The sequence below is a fragment of the Tasmannia lanceolata genome, unplaced genomic scaffold, assembly GCF_043159265.1.
Source record: "Tasmannia lanceolata isolate RefF3 unplaced genomic scaffold, GAP_Taslan_0.1 ptg000003l, whole genome shotgun sequence".
NCBI lineage: Eukaryota > Viridiplantae > Streptophyta > Magnoliopsida > Canellales > Winteraceae > Tasmannia > Tasmannia lanceolata.
This window is the reverse complement of record NW_027518680.1, coordinates 1,012,461-1,034,382: the sequence shown is the minus strand read 5'-3', so window position 1 is coordinate 1,034,382 and position 21,922 is coordinate 1,012,461. Positions and strand designations below refer to the sequence as shown.

At 38.0% G+C, this 21,922-nt stretch overlaps 1 protein-coding gene and 1 non-coding gene across 2 annotated transcripts in view; both read right to left on the bottom strand.

The window, feature by feature from the left end:
• Window positions 1-2,373: 2,373 nt before the first annotated feature.
• Window positions 2,374-21,922, bottom strand: part of LOC143846975 (callose synthase 5-like) — a 35,904-nt gene continuing 16,355 nt past the window's right edge. Inside the window, exons 16-42 of the mRNA XM_077355614.1 lie at window positions 20,860-20,912; window positions 20,684-20,744; window positions 20,497-20,578; window positions 20,368-20,417; window positions 20,149-20,235; window positions 14,921-15,043; window positions 14,744-14,835; window positions 14,561-14,648; window positions 14,325-14,485; window positions 13,496-13,619; window positions 13,140-13,234; window positions 12,926-13,049; window positions 12,690-12,841; window positions 11,346-11,455; window positions 11,026-11,151; window positions 10,878-10,946; window positions 10,594-10,783; window positions 10,256-10,367; window positions 10,048-10,167; window positions 9,847-9,962; window positions 9,663-9,746; window positions 5,555-5,667; window positions 5,245-5,474; window positions 4,077-4,874; window positions 3,851-3,901; window positions 3,532-3,717; window positions 2,374-3,142 (exon numbers count right to left, since the gene is read on the bottom strand). Of these exons, the coding sequence (XP_077211729.1) occupies window positions 2,912-3,142; window positions 3,532-3,717; window positions 3,851-3,901; window positions 4,077-4,874; window positions 5,245-5,474; window positions 5,555-5,667; window positions 9,663-9,746; window positions 9,847-9,962; window positions 10,048-10,167; window positions 10,256-10,367; window positions 10,594-10,783; window positions 10,878-10,946; window positions 11,026-11,151; window positions 11,346-11,455; window positions 12,690-12,841; window positions 12,926-13,049; window positions 13,140-13,234; window positions 13,496-13,619; window positions 14,325-14,485; window positions 14,561-14,648; window positions 14,744-14,835; window positions 14,921-15,043; window positions 20,149-20,235; window positions 20,368-20,417; window positions 20,497-20,578; window positions 20,684-20,744; window positions 20,860-20,912 (3,828 nt within the window). The 3' untranslated portion in view covers window positions 2,374-2,911. The remainder of the gene's footprint in view (window positions 3,143-3,531; window positions 3,718-3,850; window positions 3,902-4,076; window positions 4,875-5,244; window positions 5,475-5,554; window positions 5,668-9,662; window positions 9,747-9,846; window positions 9,963-10,047; window positions 10,168-10,255; window positions 10,368-10,593; window positions 10,784-10,877; window positions 10,947-11,025; window positions 11,152-11,345; window positions 11,456-12,689; window positions 12,842-12,925; window positions 13,050-13,139; window positions 13,235-13,495; window positions 13,620-14,324; window positions 14,486-14,560; window positions 14,649-14,743; window positions 14,836-14,920; window positions 15,044-20,148; window positions 20,236-20,367; window positions 20,418-20,496; window positions 20,579-20,683; window positions 20,745-20,859; window positions 20,913-21,922) is intronic.
• On the bottom strand, window positions 10,863-10,949 carry LOC143870191 (small nucleolar RNA J33). The gene has a single exon (XR_013244982.1). It is a non-coding gene; the product is annotated as a small nucleolar RNA J33 (small nucleolar RNA).

Genomic DNA, 21,922 nt, shown 5'->3' with positions numbered 1-21,922 from the left:
TTTATCCAACTGATGTAAATTGGCCAATTCCCATTGGTGGAAGTGATGGGACCCATGGCATGATGTGGTGCACCACCATCTGTTTGTAGACATAGGTTGTATATTTTGTCCAAATCTTCCACACGTGAAATGCATGGAAACGTGATTCATCATTTTCTTTGAATAAATGTCATCTACCGAGTTTCATATTTCAATGTGGTTGCATTTATTAGTTGGCAAAAGAATCTTCTACAAGAAAAATGCAAGAAAACAAACAACCTTTCACACAAGCCTACTCTCTTCTTCCCTTTCGTCTAAAACACTTCAAAATTGACGAGAACTCAGCTAAGGTAAAACTGGGTCGACTCAGACGAGTTAGTGTTTGATGAGATTAATATTTTATTAACTCAAGTTGACCAATTTTAACCCAAACTGGCGAAACATATACTTGGCAAAAAAGCCTTTCTCCTTTCTCCAACAGCTTAAGCTTTTGGAGTAACTAGTAGTTTCACAAATTTAAGTGAGGTTGACTTGGAAAATTTTTAGCGTACGTTTTACTGTAAAGAGAATCCTTCTCTCTTTGCATGAAAACAACTTGAAATTGGTAAAATTGTACCCAATCTTCAGTTTGTAAAATAGTGTTCGGCAACTATTCTTTTAGGGGATTTTCCTCTTTTTAAGGGGTGGAGAATGAAAAAAGCCAAAAAAATCTCAAAAATCATGTTCGGCTGCATGACCCGCTAAGGTCCGTTTCAAAACTTTCTGCCACTTTTTTGACTAAAAAATAGGATTCCTCGAAGCGATAAATAACCGTTTCTCAAATTTCTCGTCACTCCGTTTCCGCCTGATTCTTTAGCCGAGAATGAGAAGTGTTGCCGATTCTTTAGGCATTATTGCTCTCTAACTTTCTAAGGTTCTGTTTGTTCAGGCCCGGTTCGTTTTAGATTATTAAAACCAATTATGGGCCCATTGTCACAATCTATAACGAACAGGGCCCAAATGTAAGCGATGTTTGGCAGCCATGAACTTTTTTCATGGAACATTAGCTTACCAAGTGTTGAGAGAGGAGTAGAGAGAGTGGAAGAGGGAGAGAATTGAGAGGGCATGAGTGAGAACATGAATATTCCAAACCACTTGTACACCAATTAAAATGAAAAGGGGAATCCCAGCAGAGTCTTCAAATTTCTATAGCGTCCCCGGGCGGTCCCCCCACAGATTTGGCCCTTTGATCTCCTTGTTAATTTGAAATGATTTGAAATTCCAAAGTTTTAGGAAAACCTTTTTGAAATTGAATCAAGATCCTTATCAGAACCGAATCTGACAAGGACTGTAGACTGTAGAGTTACCACCTAGGATTGGGCCAAGGTCCCTTAATTGACTCCATGTAAGGCTTAAGCTTAACCAAAATTCTAGATTATACTAGGTTACGCAAGTGGAAGGTGTTAGGCACCACTCCCGCTGCCACACCCCCAAGCCACACACATACACACATATCCACAACGCAGGGCTTAAGGGTGGGACAACACCGTATACCTCCAAAGTAAGCTTCACAAGCATACAAGGCTAAGAAAGCAATATCAAAAACCCTCTGGCATAGTCTAAATAATCTGCATTAAAGGTCTTACATCAATCCAATAATTAAATCTCAATTATTTACCTGCCTCTCATCTAACCCAAAACCCATAATAATCAAATGACATAGTCTTAATAAATCCTAAACAATACTCACTTCCTAAAGAATATAAAAAAACTGAAACAATAATGATAATTGGAAGTCAAAGATCATGCCGGCGCCTCCTCGACGACTCCAGGAGATCAAACACTGAAAATGATAAACCACAGTCAACCGAAGCCCGGTACATAATAATGCACTACAAAAGTGGGATCATGCATGCTACAAAAGAGAGGTTCATAGCGGAATAAAAAGGATATAAGCCACAAATCAAATAATCAACACAAGTTCAATGTTGAGGAGTAAGGTCCATAAAGGTACAAGTCAAAGTGTTACAGCAAAAGGGTCACAATGTTCAAAGGATTACTGAAGGCAATGGGGGTCAACAGGTTTTGACCTTACTGTATCCATGAGTAGACATTGGCCCTTTGACCTCCATCTTAGCCGTACTAATGGATCACCAATCAGTGTACATGTAGGGTTCATTGTTGTTTTTTTCTAACGTATAACTCAATAACGTACATTTGGCCGCCACCAACCATACTATTCATCTTCTTTTATAGATAACAAGCATCCAAACAGGAGAGATACTTTTCCAAGAGAAGTTGTCCTTTTCATATTTATTGAACCTAACAGTTACAACAGGTTTCTATGAAAGTAATCGAGGAGAAAGCTTTCCCAAGAAGATCTATGCTATGGAGACATAGTCATTGCTTTCTTCATTGTGCATCAATTCCTTTTCAATAAAACAAACTAAAATATTAGAGGAAGATGAGAGTCAACAACATGATATACATCTTACATATGTGCGTAAAATTTAGCTATTTATCGAAGAATGATCGGGATTTATATAGTTCATATATAACATCCAGAATCGATGTTACAGATTACAATAAAGCTTCAAAAGAGAAACGAAAACCACGTACAATACACATGCGGTATTCCGCTCTGGTTAGCAACATCTGCATTCTCTTGAAAAACACGACATCCCTTGTCTCCTTTTTTTAGTTCTGCTTCTTCCCACCAGCTAGAATTTGTGAAATCTGCAGGCCACGACTGAACGCTCGATTGTACAGTAATCTGGTCTGGAACTCTGAAGCAAATGGGAACCACGAAAGAAAGGCTACTTTTTTTAGTTCTGCTTCTTCCCACCAGCTAGAATTCGTGAAATCTGCAGGGCACGACTGAACGCTTGATTGTACAGTAATCTGGTCTGGAACTCTGAAGCAAATGGGAACCACGAAAGAAAGGCTACTTTTTTTAGTTCTGCTTCTTCCCACCAGCTAGAATTCGTGAAATCTGCAGGCCACGACTGAACGCTTGATTGTACAGTAATCTGGTCTGGAACTCTGAAGCAAATGGGAACCACGAAAGAAAGGCTACTGGTACGAAAATCACGAGCGCCATCATGTATTCATATCCCCTTGCAAGAGCTTTGACAGAACCCCACAATCCTAGAGCCTTCATCACTGGCCTGCATGCCTGTGCTATCTGCTCACCAACATAATATGAATTTTCAAAATTTCTAGAAGAAATCGCTTGAATCGATAGAACCATGCATTGCACAATATCTTCCTACAATAAGCAATAAATAGACTAACTCTTAGATATGCTAAGATAATATCCGTGAGCTTCACCTAGAGTCCACTCAGGCGAATTTATGATTGACTTGGGGAGTTTTTAAATAATGCTTACAGCAAATGAATGTATGATCCTATTAATAATACCAATGTTGTTACCTTCTCAAAAAAAAAAAAAAAACCAATGTTGTTTCAACAATACACAAATAAGTGGTCAGAAAAGCCAAATAAATCAACTATCCTCCGGTTCTGATAATCATGTGCAATCTTTTTATAAGAGCCTCATAAAGAAGAAATTACCTGCAATAGTGCCCACCCTGTTGGCATGAAGGCCAGAAGGCTCGCGAAGATGTCACCGACTGTAAGATTAAGGAATGTGAAGAGGATGCCGAGAGTTCCCAAAGACCCAAGAAAGAGGAATAGCTTGAGAAGTCTGAACATCAGCTGAAAATCTGCACTGAACTTCTTCCTACCCATAGACACCACCTAAAGTAAAATGTCTCAAATCATATTTAGAACACTAGTAAAACTAATCATGTGAAACTAATATTATTCCAGAATTTTTAACATGGAATTCTAGTATTGAACTTTACGGTTTGCAGTTGAACAGAGAACAAACCTTTAAGATGAGCATGACAGCAACAATGACGAGCCAAGATAGACCGTAAACCTGTTTGTGGAATCAAATTTAATAGCTTGAGAAGTCCGTTAAGAGAAAGAACAATCATCGAGAAGTCGATGATAATTATGATGATGTTAATATATGCCATCTTTTATTACAATAATTAAGAAAAGAAAATAACATGGCAAGGGAAAAGACAGAATAACAGGGCTCAGTTACTTACAATGATACTTTTTTCACCGTTGGCCACATGAAGGTGGTACACAATTCCATACTGATAGAGAAAGAAACGAAGTGAAAGAACAATCTCCCAGAAGCGTCCTGAGAATCCAGTGTACTGCAAGTGCTCTTGTTCCTCTTCCCACCAAGACTCCCAGCTCTTGTTTGCAGGCACACCAATACCACCCCGGCTGCTTATCCACTTAGTCCAATCCTCCCAATCCTCCACTATCTTCTGCCACTCAAAGCCTGAAGGATTAAAAAGGAAGGGTGCAAACAACCAAGAAACCACCAAGAACCACATTGATAATGAAAGAAGCATATAAGCAGTTATGTCAGTTGCCGCGGCTCCATAGATCTCATACACTATTAGCAATATCATCAACTCCAGCCCTTTCACGAAATGGCTCCTTGAATACATCCTATAATTCTCTGCAAACTTTTCATGCCGAACCACAAAACCTCGCCCAGTGGCTCTGTACTTGGCCCCACCATGCAAGACTGTGCGACCAAAATAATGGATCTTTGTCCCAAGAGAAAATGTGAAAAAAACAGCACATAGTTGAAGCTGCATGATAATTATGTCACCCAGTGCACTTCTGAATCCTCTTTCCAGTCCAATCTCCATCACCATTGGTAAGGCCATCAATAAGCCTACCTGAACAAGGGACTGGGATGCCATAGCTGCCTGCAGAGGATCATTTCCTCTAGAACGTGCACTTTTAACGATTGCAAACTCTAATCCACTCAATGACAGGTAGAGTTTCCCATACAAGTAAACATAAACTGTAATGACAACCATCTGCACAGGACAGATGAGAAGATTAGGATGGTTTGATAGAATTAAAAAAAAAACACCAGTGATAAGATTGATGTTTCTGCCTTATAAACTAAATCACCCAGTAAATTGGCTGAAGAAGCCTATGATTCCCTTTTTATTCCATTTATGACGATTTTTCGTTAAAATAAGAAATATACATTTTCACATTTTTCCTAATCCACCTCATATCTAATACACAAAGCATTTTGGATGTTTTATTTGAGTTTATTTTTTATTCAGATTTAAAAAAAAAAAAATTGACTGGATTTCAATTCAACTGGTTCTGGTATCAACCCTTTTCTGGCAGATAATATCCTAACATAGTCATGTAATAAAGTACAATGAAGGTTACCATTGAGCTGATATAAAACCCGACTGTCGTAAAATAACACGACAGCATACGGAACATGTCAAACCGATGGCCTAAGCGATAGATATCTCTGCTGAGTATCTGCTCCCCATTACCACAAGCCACTTTTGCTTCAAAAAGTGAGATTTGGTTAAGCCCAACATCACGTCCTTTTCCAACCTGGATGTACTCATGGTGTGTGACATTCCCACGTCTTAGTGTGGAGTTGAAACCTACAGAAGGGAACATGTCAAAAAGAAAAATACATTTCATGCAACCTTTAAATATAATACTTTTTAGATTGCAACATTACCGGCAAAGATGTCCTCGCTTAGATTGATTCCACGAGAAGCCTTGCTGATACCTCCTCTAGTAATGTGAAAGATCCTATCAAAGACATCTGGATGACCATAGTGGAATCTGACCCTGTACCAATAAAAAAGAATAATATGCTGAGAGTTCTTATTCCTATTGTTTTTCAACAGTGTGGTGGCTATCCAACTCCTTTTGTAACAAATGCCGAAATTGTGTGTCAATCATCATTCCAAAGTAGTTGTAGAAAACAACCAAAGTATCACTGACAAATTTTAACGTAAACCTGGATGTACCAAATAAATATGGATCTAAATTGGAAAACAGCATATAAACATAGATGGCACACAATACCGTATGGTAAGTACCATGGAAACAGAAAACACAAGCATAGATAACTTCTAAATTTTTTAAAAAAATATCTAAAATAAAATAAAATGCCCATGTCCGCAATTGGATATTAACTGACATAGATGACACAGAATGCAGAATGTAAATCATTTTGGAATGCTTATCCATGTCAGGATGTAACAAAAATTCAATAGGCCAAAAGCTTATAGGAACCAAAAAACTAATTTTTTTTTTCATAGCTAGTGATAAATAATTGCCAATGAACTAGCACTTACAACATGAGGTTAATGGAAGCTATGTCCAGATTCAATTAAACTGGAATGTATCATAAACATTTAGGGAGTTTTAGGACAAGAATTACAAATCAAGGAAAATTTAGATGGTATTCCATATATCATTTGGAACATTACTTGCACCTTCTCGAATATGTAATTGATGTAGAACCGGAAAGTGAAATAGAAGAAAGAGGAGAAAGAGAAGAAGAATAGGAGAAGAGAAGACAAGAATAGAAGAAGAATAGGGGAAGAAGAAGAATAGAAGAGAAGGAGAAGAATAGAAGCAGAAGAAGAGGAAATCTGTAGAGGGAGAAATCAATCAATCTTTATTCATCAAAAACTTAAAATCCCTAATACATGTGGTTTATATATAGGCAATTGACATAAAATTCCATGGAAAATAAATAAAAGCCCTAAATCTAAATAACATGGAAAATAAAATCCTGAAGCTAAATAACATGGAAATAAGAATACTAGAAACTAAATAATATGGAAATAACTCATAATGGGCAAATATGCCACTTATTTGGGCTTACAATCCGCATCATTCTCCCCCTCTTGAAAAGAACTCACCCTCGAGTTCTAGTTCGCCTAGATCAAATATGTAGTCGATCCACTGAAGCAATAGGAGTCGTAATCCGTCGGAGGCACTTCTGATGTCTAATACTCAGGACAATCGTGAAAGTGATGAAATACCAACGGAACGATATGAAAGAAATAACCCATGTAGAATCAAAAGAACACAAACCACTCTGAAGAAGTAAACTGGCTGGGAAGATAACAATGTACTCCTAGATCGGTGGGATCAGCATAACAGCTATGGGCAGTACCAATCCATGACCAGCCTCAATAAGGATATCACCTGCTGGTATCAAATCTGACTCAATGGAATCAGCAACAAAACCATCTGTATCGGGCTTAGTGCTGCTATCCGATGTGCTAAACTCATCTGTCTGAATATCCACAATAGAGTCAACATTGTCACTATGCTCCTGTCCTGACGTGGAAAAGATATCCTCAGTGCAATGTTCAAGCTCTCCATACTCCGGTAATGCCTCATTAGTCACTTGACTCTCTGACTCTATATCTTTCATCTATGAATCTGTATCTGCCATCATGGACTCTGTACCTAACATAATCATGGCCTCAAAATTGACAATGGTCTTGTCAACACTAGCATCGGGCTCCGCAATAGTGTTAGCAACTACCTTCTCAGATTCGTTAGAACTAATATCATCAACAGGTGGTCGGGGAGAAGAAATAGCTAAACTGTTTGCAAATCCCACTCACGGCGAGCTGCGGCTTCCCATTTACGTCGAGCAGCTTCTTCACGCATCAATCTTTGTTTATACACTGCTCTCTCACATAGTAACCTCTTCTGATACTGATATGCATAAATCCTCATAAACTCACAATGAACTTCTTCCCATAGATGGAACGGTGGCTTGCCCAAATAATGACACTCTAGCATAAACAATCTCCATTTCGACCTGGCGTTGTTGTACACTGTATCCTTAACTCCGCGAATGGTTATCCATCATAACCATAGTACGTATGGTATGAATTAAGAGCCTTGATCCATTCTAGACATGCATCCTCAAAATCTCCATAGGGATTGTAGTAGTCATCATAACCATAGAAATATGGAACATGTGGTGTAGCCATCATAGTAGGGAGAATCAACGTCGCATGGTCCAAGATGTAATCTGTGAAAATTAGCCGTTAAACGCATTTGTGATGTCGAATGGAACACAATACTTTTTGCGGATCTCAAATCAGACTCCCGGATGGCTCGGATCAGCAGTCGGACCAAAACGGACGGATGGCCAAAGTTGATCGTAGTAGTGCTTGCATTCAATTATGGCTGCTGAGAGTGGGCTCAATATACTCTTCAAGCTCGTGGTGATGACGAAACCAATTTCCGAGCAGAAATGGCCCGAGTGAGGAGAGAATAAACGAGATGGTGAGAGGAGAGAAAGAGTAGAGAGAGTGAGATGTGAGAAACTCTTTTTTTCTATTCTTTTTGTTCTTTTTTATATTTTTTCCTGATTTTTTCTCTCTAGTTACGTGCTCCGGTTTGCAACAGATTCGCATAACATAATAGAAGATAGAATCTGTTAAGTAAACGTAACATAAGAGGGGGGTGCCCAGGAAAAAAAAGTGGGGGTGGGATGTTTACCTTATAATATAAGGTAAATGCAATTAACACAAGGGGGGTTAAGTGAGGGGGTGTCCAAGAAGAAAGTAGGGGTGATAACTTGATATTGATTAATGGAAAGGGGGTGTGCAAGGGAAAAAGGGTGTTAAATAAAGATAAAAACTTTTGAAAAAGACTTAAAAGGAGGGTTGCCTAAGGAAAAAAAAGGTTTAATATAAAATGAATAGCTAATTGAAATAGGGGTGTCCGAAGGAGGCAAAAAGGGGGGTATACTTCTTTTTTGTATACCATCCGACCTTAATTAGAAACAAATGGATAACTTAAGTGGCAAGTTACCATCTCTCTGCAAGTAGCTAAAAGAAAGTAAAGTAACTCTGACTTTCTTACCCAAGTTACACAACGTAACTTAGGCACCAAGTAAGTGTTGCCTTTTATCTGTCACTCTTTAGAAATTAAGAAGGACACGTCTCTCTGGTGCCATCTCTCTCTTTTAGTCATTCTTTTTCTTTCTATAACTTGCCTCTAACTCGAGTGTGGCATGCGCACCCTCAGTGTGCCGTGCAAGAAGAGGGAACCCAATAAAGTCCAATAGAGCCTGTCTCTTTCGTGGGTTTCACTGGCAGGGATTTTAACAAGGGTTGTGGACTGAAGGTTCCGGGAAAGATGTGAGCTGCAAGGGGATTGGGTTTTAATGGAAAACCTAACTGGGAATAAAAACTAAGAGATTGGGTCGTTGGAAGGGCAGAAACAACACTTCGGTGGTACCTTTGGAAGATGTTGGAGAAGATGATACCAAAGTGATGGGGTTCTTTTCTTGGATCTTTGGCTTTGATACTAAATTGATGTAGAACCGGAAAGGGAAATAGAGGAAAGAGGAGAAAGAGAAGAAGAAGAGAAAAATAAGAGAAGAAGAAGAAGAAGAGGAGAAGAGAAGAGAAGAAGAAAAGAAGAAGAGTTAAACTAAAAGTAGGAGAAAAGAAGAATTAGAGGAGGGGAGAAACCTCTATCAATTTTTATTCATCCAAAACTTAAAATCCCTAATACATATGATCTATATATAGGCAACTGACATAAAATTCCATGGAAAATAAATAAAAGCCCTAAATCTAAATGACGTGGAAAATAAAATCCTAAAACTAAATAACATGGAAATAAGAATACTAGAAAATAAATAATATGGAAATAACTCCTAATGGGCAAATATGCCACTTATTTGGGCCTACAAACCGCATCAGTAATGCTATTCCCTGTAATAGGAAAATGTTATTACAGAGGCTGATATTAATTATGAACCCATTTATGCAAATAAAAGAGAACCAACTTACTTGAGTGGGCTAGCGAGAACCCTTTGACCAATAGTGACAAAACTGGTTTCTTGGTTTGACATAAACCAGGCTAAAGAAGAAACACTACAGGGAAGAATTATCCACATGTTAGGAAGAAAACGAGTGTATCAAGGTAATTTAAACAAGCAGTTCAATGCACAGAATGAGCGGATATCATACTCACCCTCCCGTAAAAATATGTTCACGAACACCCAAAATTGTAGCTGGGCGCACTCCATGGTCTTCGTTGAATTCCTCCAAAAGATTACGCATTTTAAAAGCTTCTTCCAGATAGTTGTCCTGTGATTTAAGCATAGACATCAGAACAGACAGTTAATACATCCAAAGCATGATTGCAGTGAATTCCACGCTCCTTCTGACTTACCTGGTTCATGTCAATGGTCTGAAGAGCTTCCCCTCGAGAAAAAATTATTGCATGGTTCTGATTTTCAGGCTTTCCTTCTCCTACCTTTGCTGACCCTGGAAGTTTTATACGATAGATTTCCTTTTTATATGAAAAGATGGAACATCAATTAGTACTCATAAAATATTACAAATAATGGAAATTAAATAAAGATTTAAATAATGACTACCTGGTCAAGATTATCAACAGCTTTAACCAATACAGAATAATACACCTTCTGTACTCTGCCACCTTCACTTTCTTCAACTTCATCAATATAAGCCACTCGGAGAGATGGATAACTGCACAGAAAGGACAGCTGTTAACCACTTGAAACAGAATGAATGTCCCCTCTGCAAATAACGCATTATACAACACTGTTTCTTTATTTAATTTTTAACTGAGAGCCTAACTTACACATTTTTTTAGAACGAGACTAACTTAAATATTCCGAAACATTTTAATCAAAAGGATGAAATATTCCATAAAACAGAAAGTCAGAACAAAAGCAAGAAAAGGTAAACATACTTCACCATCAAGTTCAATATATCAGTCGCACGGCGATCTCCGCATTGCTTTTGATTGCCATAATTTTGGCAAGTGGCAACATATGTGAATTTCATATCAGCCACAGCCTCGAGCTGAGAACATAGAGATCTTTGGCTCTTTTTCTCTTCCTCTGCTGGATCAGTTACTGCCTTGTAGCCTTCTAGAATCTCTGTAAATTTCAGAAAATAAACAATCAAAGTGTATTTCCAGCAATAATTAAATCCTCCATCAGAGACACTAACAAGAAGCTTTTATGGTCTTACCACTTTCGGTGGCCATATCAAGAAAAGCTTGAAGCTTCAAAGCCCGTCGGTAATACATCATCCCCCTAACTGCAGCACAAAAACACTTTTAGAGAATATACGAATAGCTATTAGAAGAAATTAACAGGAAATGGAAGGCAACAGCTACCTGTTCTGCAAAGTGTTTGTCCTCTCAAGGAAGCCCAATGACGAAGATGCAAGACATTCTCTTCATTTTCCCAAACCTCACTTCGTTGTTTACAATTGAGTCGCTCCATGAAATTGTTCCATTCATCTGGTACAGTTCATTAGCGTATAGGCACAAGATTAACCAACCATATTATATATACTAAAACAACTATGGGAGATGGGGTTTCAGAGCTCTAGCTCAGGCTGAGCTCGAGCTCAGAAACCTTTTCCTTATATATATATATATATATATATAAAGGAAGTGTTGCAGGATATAGATTAGTAAAAAAACTCAAGAACCTGGGAAAATCTTTTGCAGGTAGAATATGATTGAGACACCATCTTCATTTTCCAGCTCAAGGTCACTTTTAGAATATACCGTCTCCTCACTATAGTAGGGGGTCATCACACTGCAAATCTCAAGTAAAATATTCCACTATAAGAAAATAATCTAATCATAGCCATTGCGGGGTCTGGGGAGGGCTAGATGTACGCAGCCTTACCCCTGCATTGCAGAGAGGCTGTTTCCGTGACTCAACCCATGACCACCAGGTCACAATGGGGCAAACTTACCGTTGCGCCAAGGCTCGGCCTTTAAGAAAATAATCTAATCATGATTTCTTAAAATTATGTGAGACGAATAGTTACAAGCAATTGAATAATTTAATTTTTTTCACTGAAGACTAGCTTATATGAAAAGCTGATGAGTAACAATTATTTTTTTCCTTGAAGAACATGTGTATAAGACTCTCTGGACCAAGATAAGAAAATTTCAGACTCATATATACTGCATTTGTAGAGAAGACCTATTATCCTTCTTCGGTAGTACATTATTCCTTAATAAAAGAAGGGTCCTTGGCCCAAATGACTCATACAAGCACTGATGACGCTCACTTGGTCGTATTTTAACCAGGGTGCCACTTCCCCCCATGGTATCTTCTTCAGGCTCCTGTTCACACTTCCAACTATCCTACTGTGACCGTGTTTCCATTATGACGAGTTTTAACTCAATTAATATTGTTATTGTAGTATTGTACTATCATGTGCCATTTAATCAAACTTGATCTTATAAGTTCCTGCCAAGAAACCACTAAGCTAATTCCACAATACATACATACATATATGTATTTTCTTTATCATTATTTAAACAAATTATTGTATTTTCTTCATCATTATTTATACAACATTTCCTAGACACTTCCTTCCTAACTAATTTGAGAACTGACATTTATATTCTTTAACATTATTTATACAAACATCATCATCTTGCAACTAGTGATTAATTCATTAAAATATCTGTGGCTAATTTTTTTTTTTTTTTATGACATAGGGTATCCCCACCCCAATTTTTAGGGCGGGTTGATGACAGAGGGTATCCCCACCCCAATTTATCATTCTCTCACCAGTTACAAACTATACATCACGGTAGAGATTAATAGCAAGAACAGTCTCAAAGAACACTGCAAGCTAAAATCCAAAGGGTGCAAAGATTAAGCCAAACTGCACTAAATACAACTAGTGGTAGCCAGACCAAGTAACAAATCACAACACTTAATAATTATATCGACTATGGCTATTCCAAAAAAGAATAAATCAATGCTGAGTAGGTAAGTGCTTGTTAAGCCATTTTAAGGCATAGCAGACCTGAATGAGAGCATCTTTCGGACTTGGGGAGCACGGGGCATGTCCATAAATAAAGAGTTCGTAAAAAAGGCTATCCTTCTACGTGCTTCAAGGTTTGTTGGCACGTCAATGGCAGATTCCTTGACAGTCAAAAGGAGGTATAGCCGTTTTATCTACAATAAAATAAATTTACTTGAGTCAGTTATCAGTTCATCACGCTCAGGTTCAATATGGAGACGGATTTAGATAGTATATACCTGTTCTTCCCATTGTGCTGTTACAACATGTGGGAACGAAATAGCAGGTTTTGGATCAGTACCAGCGAACAGTTGTCTTCTAGGGACTGAGTCCTTGTTACCATGACCAAGCTCAACCAACTCTCTGAAAGTTAAAGTTAAGGGAAACAAACCGTTATTTGATAAATATAAAATAATTTTCAACAATGGAATGCCAAAGTCATTAATCACGAACCGAATCTCATTCACCATCATATCACGAGTAACTACTTCAAGCATGTCTTGCAACAGCAACACAACAGCATCTCGCTTTGATGGGTCACCGTCTTTCTGCAACAAGAAAAATGTAGTAATAATTCTCTTTTTTCTTAAAAGAATAGTAATAATTCTCTAAGGATCCATTTCTTTCGACATAAAAATGGGCATAAAATTTGTTTGATGTTCATTCTTGCAACATAAACCAAAATTTACATCCATTTTTACGTCAAAAGAAACGGAGCCTTATCGTCAAAGATAGTGCACACATATTCCATCTCCTTGACAAAACGTCTTAACAGAAAAGAAAATTATTTTTTCTTATAGATGACTCACCAAGATCTGTACAAGGTCCACAAATTTCTTACATAGGGCAGGAAGAGGTCTCATTCTGAAATTAGCAAGAAATGTGTTCTTCGAAATGTTGCCTTCAATTTCTTTAATGATAATGCCAATTATCCTGTTACATTGAAAGTAAAATTAAGCATTTAACTACAGTGGCATTCACACATATAAATCACATCAGTTATTTGCAGTGATGGTATTGCAAAAAAAAATGACAGCATAAAAAAGTTTCCATGATTTTTAATATACTGGATTGGATCAAGAAAAGTCACTTAAAACTATACCTCCTTCTATATTAGAGTACAAGTTAAAAGATTCAATTCCACAAATTGGAGGGAGGCATAACTACATGCAGGAAAAAGAAAATACTTGTGATAACCATGAGCTTCTACAATGGGTATCATGATGCCACCTACTTGACATAGTGAAAACAATAATAGTTTTTTGACATAATGAAAACAATAATATTTTACCAAAACCTCAATCTCTGATTTTGCAAATAAAATCATTTATATTATCATTGGAGTAGTATGTACAAACACGGTCACAATGAGCGCCTGAATTTAAATAAGCAAAAAAATAAATCGGTCCTCCATGGAAAGAAGCTCCCCTTCCATCCAACAGGTGGGAGAGATGAGACTGGGACCTCCCTAATATTTTATTCAATACCCTTTGTGTTGTCATAGGTCCCCATCACTCGCAAGAATGAGAAGTAATGGGAAGGAGGTCCATTTTAGGATCTCCCCTCATTTAAATATTCATGAAATAATGGTTTATAGGCACCAAATTGTTAAAGAAACAAAGGAATGATAGAACAAACCTCTTCTCATTTTCCCCAACCACCAAAAGCTGTAAAACATTTTTGAAAGACTCGTAACATTCAAGCACAGAACATTTCATATACTCATCAGCACAGATGCGCTTCCAGAGATCAGAGTCCTTTGTTCGAAATTGGGCCGCCATATCTATTGCTACTGGGATCTGGAAAAGAAAATAATCAACAGTTATGTATATTAACAAAAATGACAAAGACTGTTGATAGATGATAATACAGACCTTGCTAGCCAGCAAGAAGGGTGGCCACTGTATTAGTTTCAGGCTAGGATCCGATGAATAAGGAACTAGTAATAGATCCATTTCCCTGGATTAAACGAAAAATACCAGTTTAATTCCAACTGAATCAAATTAAAGGAACAGAATAAGCAGAACAAAGCATTAATATAACTGAGGCCTTTCCTGTCACTTATGATGTCTTCTTCACGGAAACTACATATAACTTCATTCCATAACTGAGCAAACTTAGCTGCCTCAGTTCTCCTGCTTGGGGAAACCTGAAAGTTGTTGAGGTCAAAATACTACACATGCAAATGAACCAAAACATTGTGCTTTCACATTTCCACAGTACAAGATTACAACCTCAGCAAACCGCTTCTTGAAAGAAAATCCCCTATTTCGAGTCTTTTCAGTTGGTACCAAATATGCGTTGAAGGCTCCGGGTAAAGATTGGAATCGCGATCTTAGCATGCCCAGTGTCCGTATCTATGAGAAGTGAAGGAGAAGAATCAAATGCAATTACTAGCAAGCTATGAATTAAACTATGTTACAAACATGCATTCCATCCAATCACATCTTTTTCTCCCTTCTACCTTCTATTCTGATCTCTCACACACACACAGTAATCCAGGCCCATGCTATGCATGGGTTTAAAGTGGTGAGACCCAAACTATCAAAACTGATGTGCAAAAGGTGGGCCCTATCCAATAAAAAAAGCCCATGTATCAAAAATGATGTGCAAAAGGTGGGCCCTATCCAATAAAAAAGCCCCTGTAAAATGCTAGGCCCTACCCCATTAAACATGACAGCCCCATCCCATCAATAACATGAAGTGTAAAATGGTGGACGCTACACTAATGCCCCATCCCATCAATACAGGCTAGCAATAATAATCATGGCGTAGGTCCTAAGTTTTGAAAAAAATTACGGAAATGGGCTACAAAGTAGAAAAACTACCCAAAAAAGTACCGAAAAATGTATCTTTATACGACAACTACGGAAAAACACTACACAGAAAATGCATCAAAACATGACAATTACTTGAACTCTGCCCCAAAAACGCACTACTTATAGCGTGAATTATGGGCAGACTTCACGTCAAAGGGTCGCCAAGTTGATTTTTGGGGTGGAAAAACTTTTCCAAAATTGTTTCCCTTGGAAAAAGCGAATGACATTTTGGAAAGTGTTCAATAAACATGCACTCCTCTAAAATCCCTTAAAATACTACACGACAAACAAGTGGAGAGCTTCTTTATCGAAACACCTTGGAGCAGATATCATTTCCCTATATATATATATATAGAGAGAGAGAGAGAGGGAGGAAAGTGTTCCTGAGCTATAAGCTCCATGGCGCAGATATCATTTCCCTATATATATATATATATATATATATATATATATATATATATATATATATATATATATAGATAGATAGATAGAGAGATAGATAGAGAGAGAGAGAGAGAGAGAGAGGAAAGTGTTCCTGAGCTCGAGCTCAGATAAGCTTATCTGAGCTCGAGCTCAAAAACACATGTGGCCCCACATTTTTGGGGTGATCCAAAGCATTCGTTTGGAAGGCCCTTCCATGGATAGGGTGTGTACCAAAAATCAGCCCTATAGGATCATCCTAACCCTGCCATTTGTGGAGGAAAAAATGGGCAGAAACATGGACACATGGTGTCTATCCATTTTCCCCTCCACCTTTGATTGGGTTAGGATGATCCTATTGATCTGATTTTTGGTACACACCCTATCCATGGAAGGGCCTTCCAAATGAATGCTTTGGATCCCCCAAAAAATGTGGTTCCCCCTATGGTTTGTAAGTCCTGCTCAGATAAGCTTATCTGAGCAGCTGCTCACAAACCATTTCCTCATATATATATATATATATATATATATATATATATATATAAAGAGAGAGAGAGAGAGACAGAGACAGAGAGACAGAGAGAGAGAGCAAAAGGAGTGTGCGGTCGAGCGCATATAAGGTTTTATGCGCTCGAGGGCCCAAACACACGGGTCCCACATTTTTTGTGGTGATCAAAACCATTCATTTGCAAGGCTCCATCATCGATAGGGTGCGTACAAAAAATCAGCTCCATTGGATCATCCTAACCCCTGCAAAAGTGGAGGGCAAAAATGGGCAGATTTGTGGCAAACGGTGTCTGTCCATTTTGCCCTCCACTTTTGGATGGGTTAAGATGATCTTATGGAGCTAATTTTTTGTACACACCCTATCTATGTAAGGGCCTTTCAAATAAATGCTTTGGATCATCCTAACAATGTGGGCCCACATGAGTTTTGGGCCCTCGAGCGCACCTAAGCTTGGTGCGCTCGAGTGCACAATCTTATTCCTCATATATATATATATATATATATATATATATATATATATATATATATATAAAGAGAGAGAGAGAGAGAGAGAGAGAGAGATATGAGAAAACGGTTTCTACACACAATTGTAGATAAGTTATCTACACACAATTGTAGATAAGTTATCTACACACTAGCTTAAAATACAGTGGAGGGCATATTGTTTGGGTGATCCAAACCATTCATTCGATTGGCCCTCACATAGATAGGGTGTCCACAAAAAATCAGCTCCATAGGATCATCCCAACGCTACGATTTGTGGAGGTAAAATCGATGTGTATAAACCTTCACAATTTGTCCATTTTTTGCCTCCACGGTTCGAAGGGTTAGGATGATCCTATGAAGCTGATTTTTTGGGCACACCCTATCTATGTGAGGGCCCATCAAATGAATGCTTTGGATCACCCAAATAATGTGGGCCCCCACTGTATTTTAAGCTAGTGTGTAGATAACTTATCTACATTAGTGTGTAGAAACCGTTTTCTCATATATATATATATATATATAATATATGAGGATTGTACGCTCGACCGTACCTAAAGTTAGGTACGGTAGAGTGCCAAATCACATGGGTCCCACATTTTTGGTGGGCATCTAAACCATTCATTTGCAAGGCCCCATCATAGATAGGGTGCATACCAAAAATCAGCTCCATAGGATCATCCTAACCCATCCATTTGTGGAGGCCAAAATGGACAGACAGTGTTTGTCCACAAATCTGCCCATTTTGCCCTCCAATTTTGGAGGGGTTAGGATGATTCAATGGTGCTGATTTTTGGTATGCACCCTATCTATGATGGGGCCTTGCAAATGAATGGTTTAGATGCCCACCAAAAATGGGGGACCCATGTGATTTGGCACTCTACCGTACCTAACTTTAGGTACGGTCGAGCGTACAATCCTTTTCCTATATATATATATATATATATATATGTATATATATATATATATATATATAGAGAGAGAGAGAGAGAGAGAGAGAGGAAAAGCATTGTACGCTTGAGCGTACCAAGCTTATGGTACGCTCGAGTGCCCCAATCACATGGGTCCCACATTTTTTGTGGTGATCTAAAGGATTCATTTGCAAGGCCCTATCATAGATGGGTGTGTACCAAAAATCAGCTCCATTGAATCATCCTAACCCCTCCAAAAGTGGATGGCAAAAATGGGCAGATTTGTGGTCTGTCCATTTTGCCTCCACAAATGGATGGGTTAGGATGATCCTATGGAGCTGATTTTTGGTACACACCCTATCTATGATACGGCCTTTCAAATGAATGCTTTGGATCATCCTAACAAAGTGGGCCAATATGTGATTGGGCACTCGAGCGTGCCATAAGCTTGGTACACTCAAGCGTACAATCCTTTTCCTCATATATATATATATATATATATATATAGACACACACACACACATACGAGGAAAGGGTTCCTGCAAATGTGTGCACGTAAGTTACCTGCACACGTTTGCAAAAATAGGGAGGGGGCCACATTTTTGGGGGGATCAAAACCATTCATTTGGAAGGCCCTTACATGGATAGGGTGTGGCCCAAAAATCAGCCCCATTGGATCGTCCTAACCCAATCAAAGGTGGGGGTGGGGGGAATGGACAAACACTGTGTGTCCATGTTTCTGCCCATTTTTCCCCTCCACAAATGGCAGGGTTAGGATGATCCAATGGGGCTGATTTTTGGGCCACACCCTATCCATGGAAGGGCCTTCCAAATGAATGCTTTGGACCCCCAAATAATGTGGGACCCCACCCTGTTTTTGCAAACGTGTGCAGGTAAGCTTACTTGCACAAGACGTCTAAGGCCTACCATATGAAAGTCGAGCACCTAACGGAAGTTACATTATCCAAAAGCCCAGGGTGTAGAAGTGCATCAATCAACTACCCTCACAATGTATTTGGTTAAAGATAGATTCAATATGATCAAAGACATTGGGAGTGATTCACATTCACTACCCACCAATTGGAAGGTGAGTAGTAGTTGTTGGTGCTACACTCGGTTGGTATTACGCTCTTAAGGTTGTATTGTTTACACTCTTTAGTTAGTATTTTTTTAATATTTAATTAAATAGGAGTGAATCCCTGATAATGCATAACGAAATTAGTTGTTTACATCACAACTAAGGCTCTAGATGTTAATATTTAAAAAATAGATATCAATAAGAAAAAAATATCCCCCCTGGTCATTCTAGTCTCACATAGAATCTCATCTAGCAGGGCCATAGTAGAAGTTCCTTCATCTTATTGCCTATAATACCCAATATTCCAAAACCAAAGTTCTAGTCCTCAGTTGTGATGTAGAGTTAAACCCATTAGTCAACTAGTAACACTATGCTGTGCATTTGACTTGGTTCCACCCAATAATCCCCAAAGATGAATTCCGCATTTCAACCCCTAATTCACTACAATTTAAGCATATGGGCGAGCCACATGTAGCACTACACACTAATAGATGTTAATATTTGTCACATGTTTGTCATCTCCAAAAATCCATCTGTGGACTTCGAAAGGCAATAAGGGCATGGTCCCATAAAGAAGTACTAAACATTATTGGAAAATATAGATTTCATTCAGAGTTCCTATTCCAGCATGTAATGGTCCAAATGCAGTGGTCCCATAAAGCTTTGACATTTTGCCTCCAAGCAGTCGGAATCAAAGGTCCCGAAAACTAATACCCAAAGAGAAAATGGACCTCGGTAAGCTAATTTTTTTTGCATATCCCTAATGCATAACGGTTGAAAAATAAATTTAGGCTTCATGAGATCCAACATTAATCACCGCGTAGGGTTCTAGAAGTGTCAATTAGTCAAAATTAGAGACTGAACCCTTTGAAAAACTAAGACCTCAGTACTCCACAATCTAAGTCAGTAACAGTATACTACTTGACATGGACATCCACTAATTAAGTGTCAGGAACTATGCCCACTAGGTTGAAAAATTAAATTCCAACAGCCTAAGATTTTCTGACACACCTAAAATATGAAACTACATGGAAGAACTTATCTTTTTAGAAAATATTATAGCCCCTGACCATAAACTAATTTACAAAATATTGAACCTAAAGTATCAGTATTAACCCTAGTGAATGCGACATACCATGTAAAAGTTGTCACTGTAGCAGAATGTATGCCTAGCTTCAAAAATAAATGTTAATTGTGCAGCTCCTGTATTGCAACTAAAAACAAATCCATCAGAACTTATTTACCTCTCCAAGACGATCAAAAGCTCCAGAAACACCACCATACAATGTTGAGAAAATTGCATACCATATTTGAGTGTCCATAAAATATACCTGCACAAACTTGCCCACTCAGATGAGATACTTTGCCAAGGTCAAATATATGAACTTCTCACCATTTATATCAAAACCTTCTAGATATTTCAAATGAAACAAAAAAAAAACAGTTTAAGTACTGAGACATGCCAAGACCACAGGTGCCCAGAGTGACACAACAGCAGCAAAATTGTTCTTAGCTGCATTGAGAAAAAAGAACAGACACATTAAATATGAACAGAAATACAGGAAATCACAGACAAACAAATAGATGGCTACCATCAGGGAAAAATTCGTGCCAAGCGTATTTAACATGGCGAACATTCATAATGTCTTTCGTCGGCTTCACCAAAGGTTTTATCTGGCAAGTACGACAGATTAAAAAAATAAAACCAAACAGAATCACCGCCTGTTCCACAAGAATATTCTCAGGGATTATACCCAAAACAATATATTAGAAATTTACTTGGATATAATAGCTGAAAGCGAATTTGGAAGAAAGAAGCAAGACCCAGAACAGAGTATACCTGAAGAAGAAATAGACTTTTGATATTAAGTAAATTTGGAAAAAAATAAAATAAAAAGAAAACTATGATCATATATTCAAACTATAAGTATGAGTACGAGTACTCCTGTACTTACTTGAAAAGCGCAAACTGACTTTCATGCATTCCCCTACCAACATAAATTCTCGGCTGCAAATAACAAGTGAATTAATGCATCCAAAAGAAATAATGAAACATGTTCATAGGTAGACAAAGCATAGAGAGAAATCAAAGGGATACACGATCGTAAAAGGTATAAGACTAAAGGTGATCACTGTAGCAAGTGTGATTGAAAGCATGTTAGGGTACTTACGGGATTGGCATTTAATCACTTCTGAGAGACGTTTACATAATTTTATAGAAGTCTCATTTGCTTAATAAAATCGTGGAAAAGAGGGTTTATGAGCACTTCTCCCTTCCCCTTCTCTTTCACAGCTCACAAATTCTCTCCCTCTTTTCGTCTCATTTCTTCTTTGGCATTTTCTCTTAGCCTCCCTCATCACTAATCATTTTAGTTGCCAGATCCCCTTTCTCTCTTGGACTTGGTGCTTGAGATCTTCCACACGGTGGATTAAGATGGTTTCATGTTAATAAAAGCCATCTTGAGATGAGAAATTGTGCACCACTCTTTTCATGTTAATCTCCTTTCAACTTCTTTCTCTTTTCATGTTTAATCCCTTTTCAACATCTTTCCATTCCGGAATACCTACTGTTACAAGGAAAGAGGAATTTCACTCTCCATCCTCTCAACAACTTTGTGTGTAATCATTCTTCGCTTCTTACAGTTCATATCTTTCCAAAATCTGTACTCTTTGTCCATATTAAGTAGGGCTAAGGATTGCGCGACTTGATCTTGAAATCATCACATAAGATTCTGAAATTTTTCCATGAGTACCAGTTTAGTATAGGCAATTGCACCCCTCCCTCTCTCTAATGCCCTCCCCTTTCTTTCTTGACCGACTAAAGTCTTTATTTTTTTTTTATTATTCTCTGACCAAGTACAAAGTACCAAAAGAATTATTTTTTATTATTCTCTGACCAAGTACAAACTTCAAAGTACCAAAAGAAATTTCTGCATTAAAGGAAGGGTAGAAGGCAAAAGTAAAGGTACATATATTAATGAGGTTTGAGGGCAAAAGTAAAAAAGAGATGAGCATTTT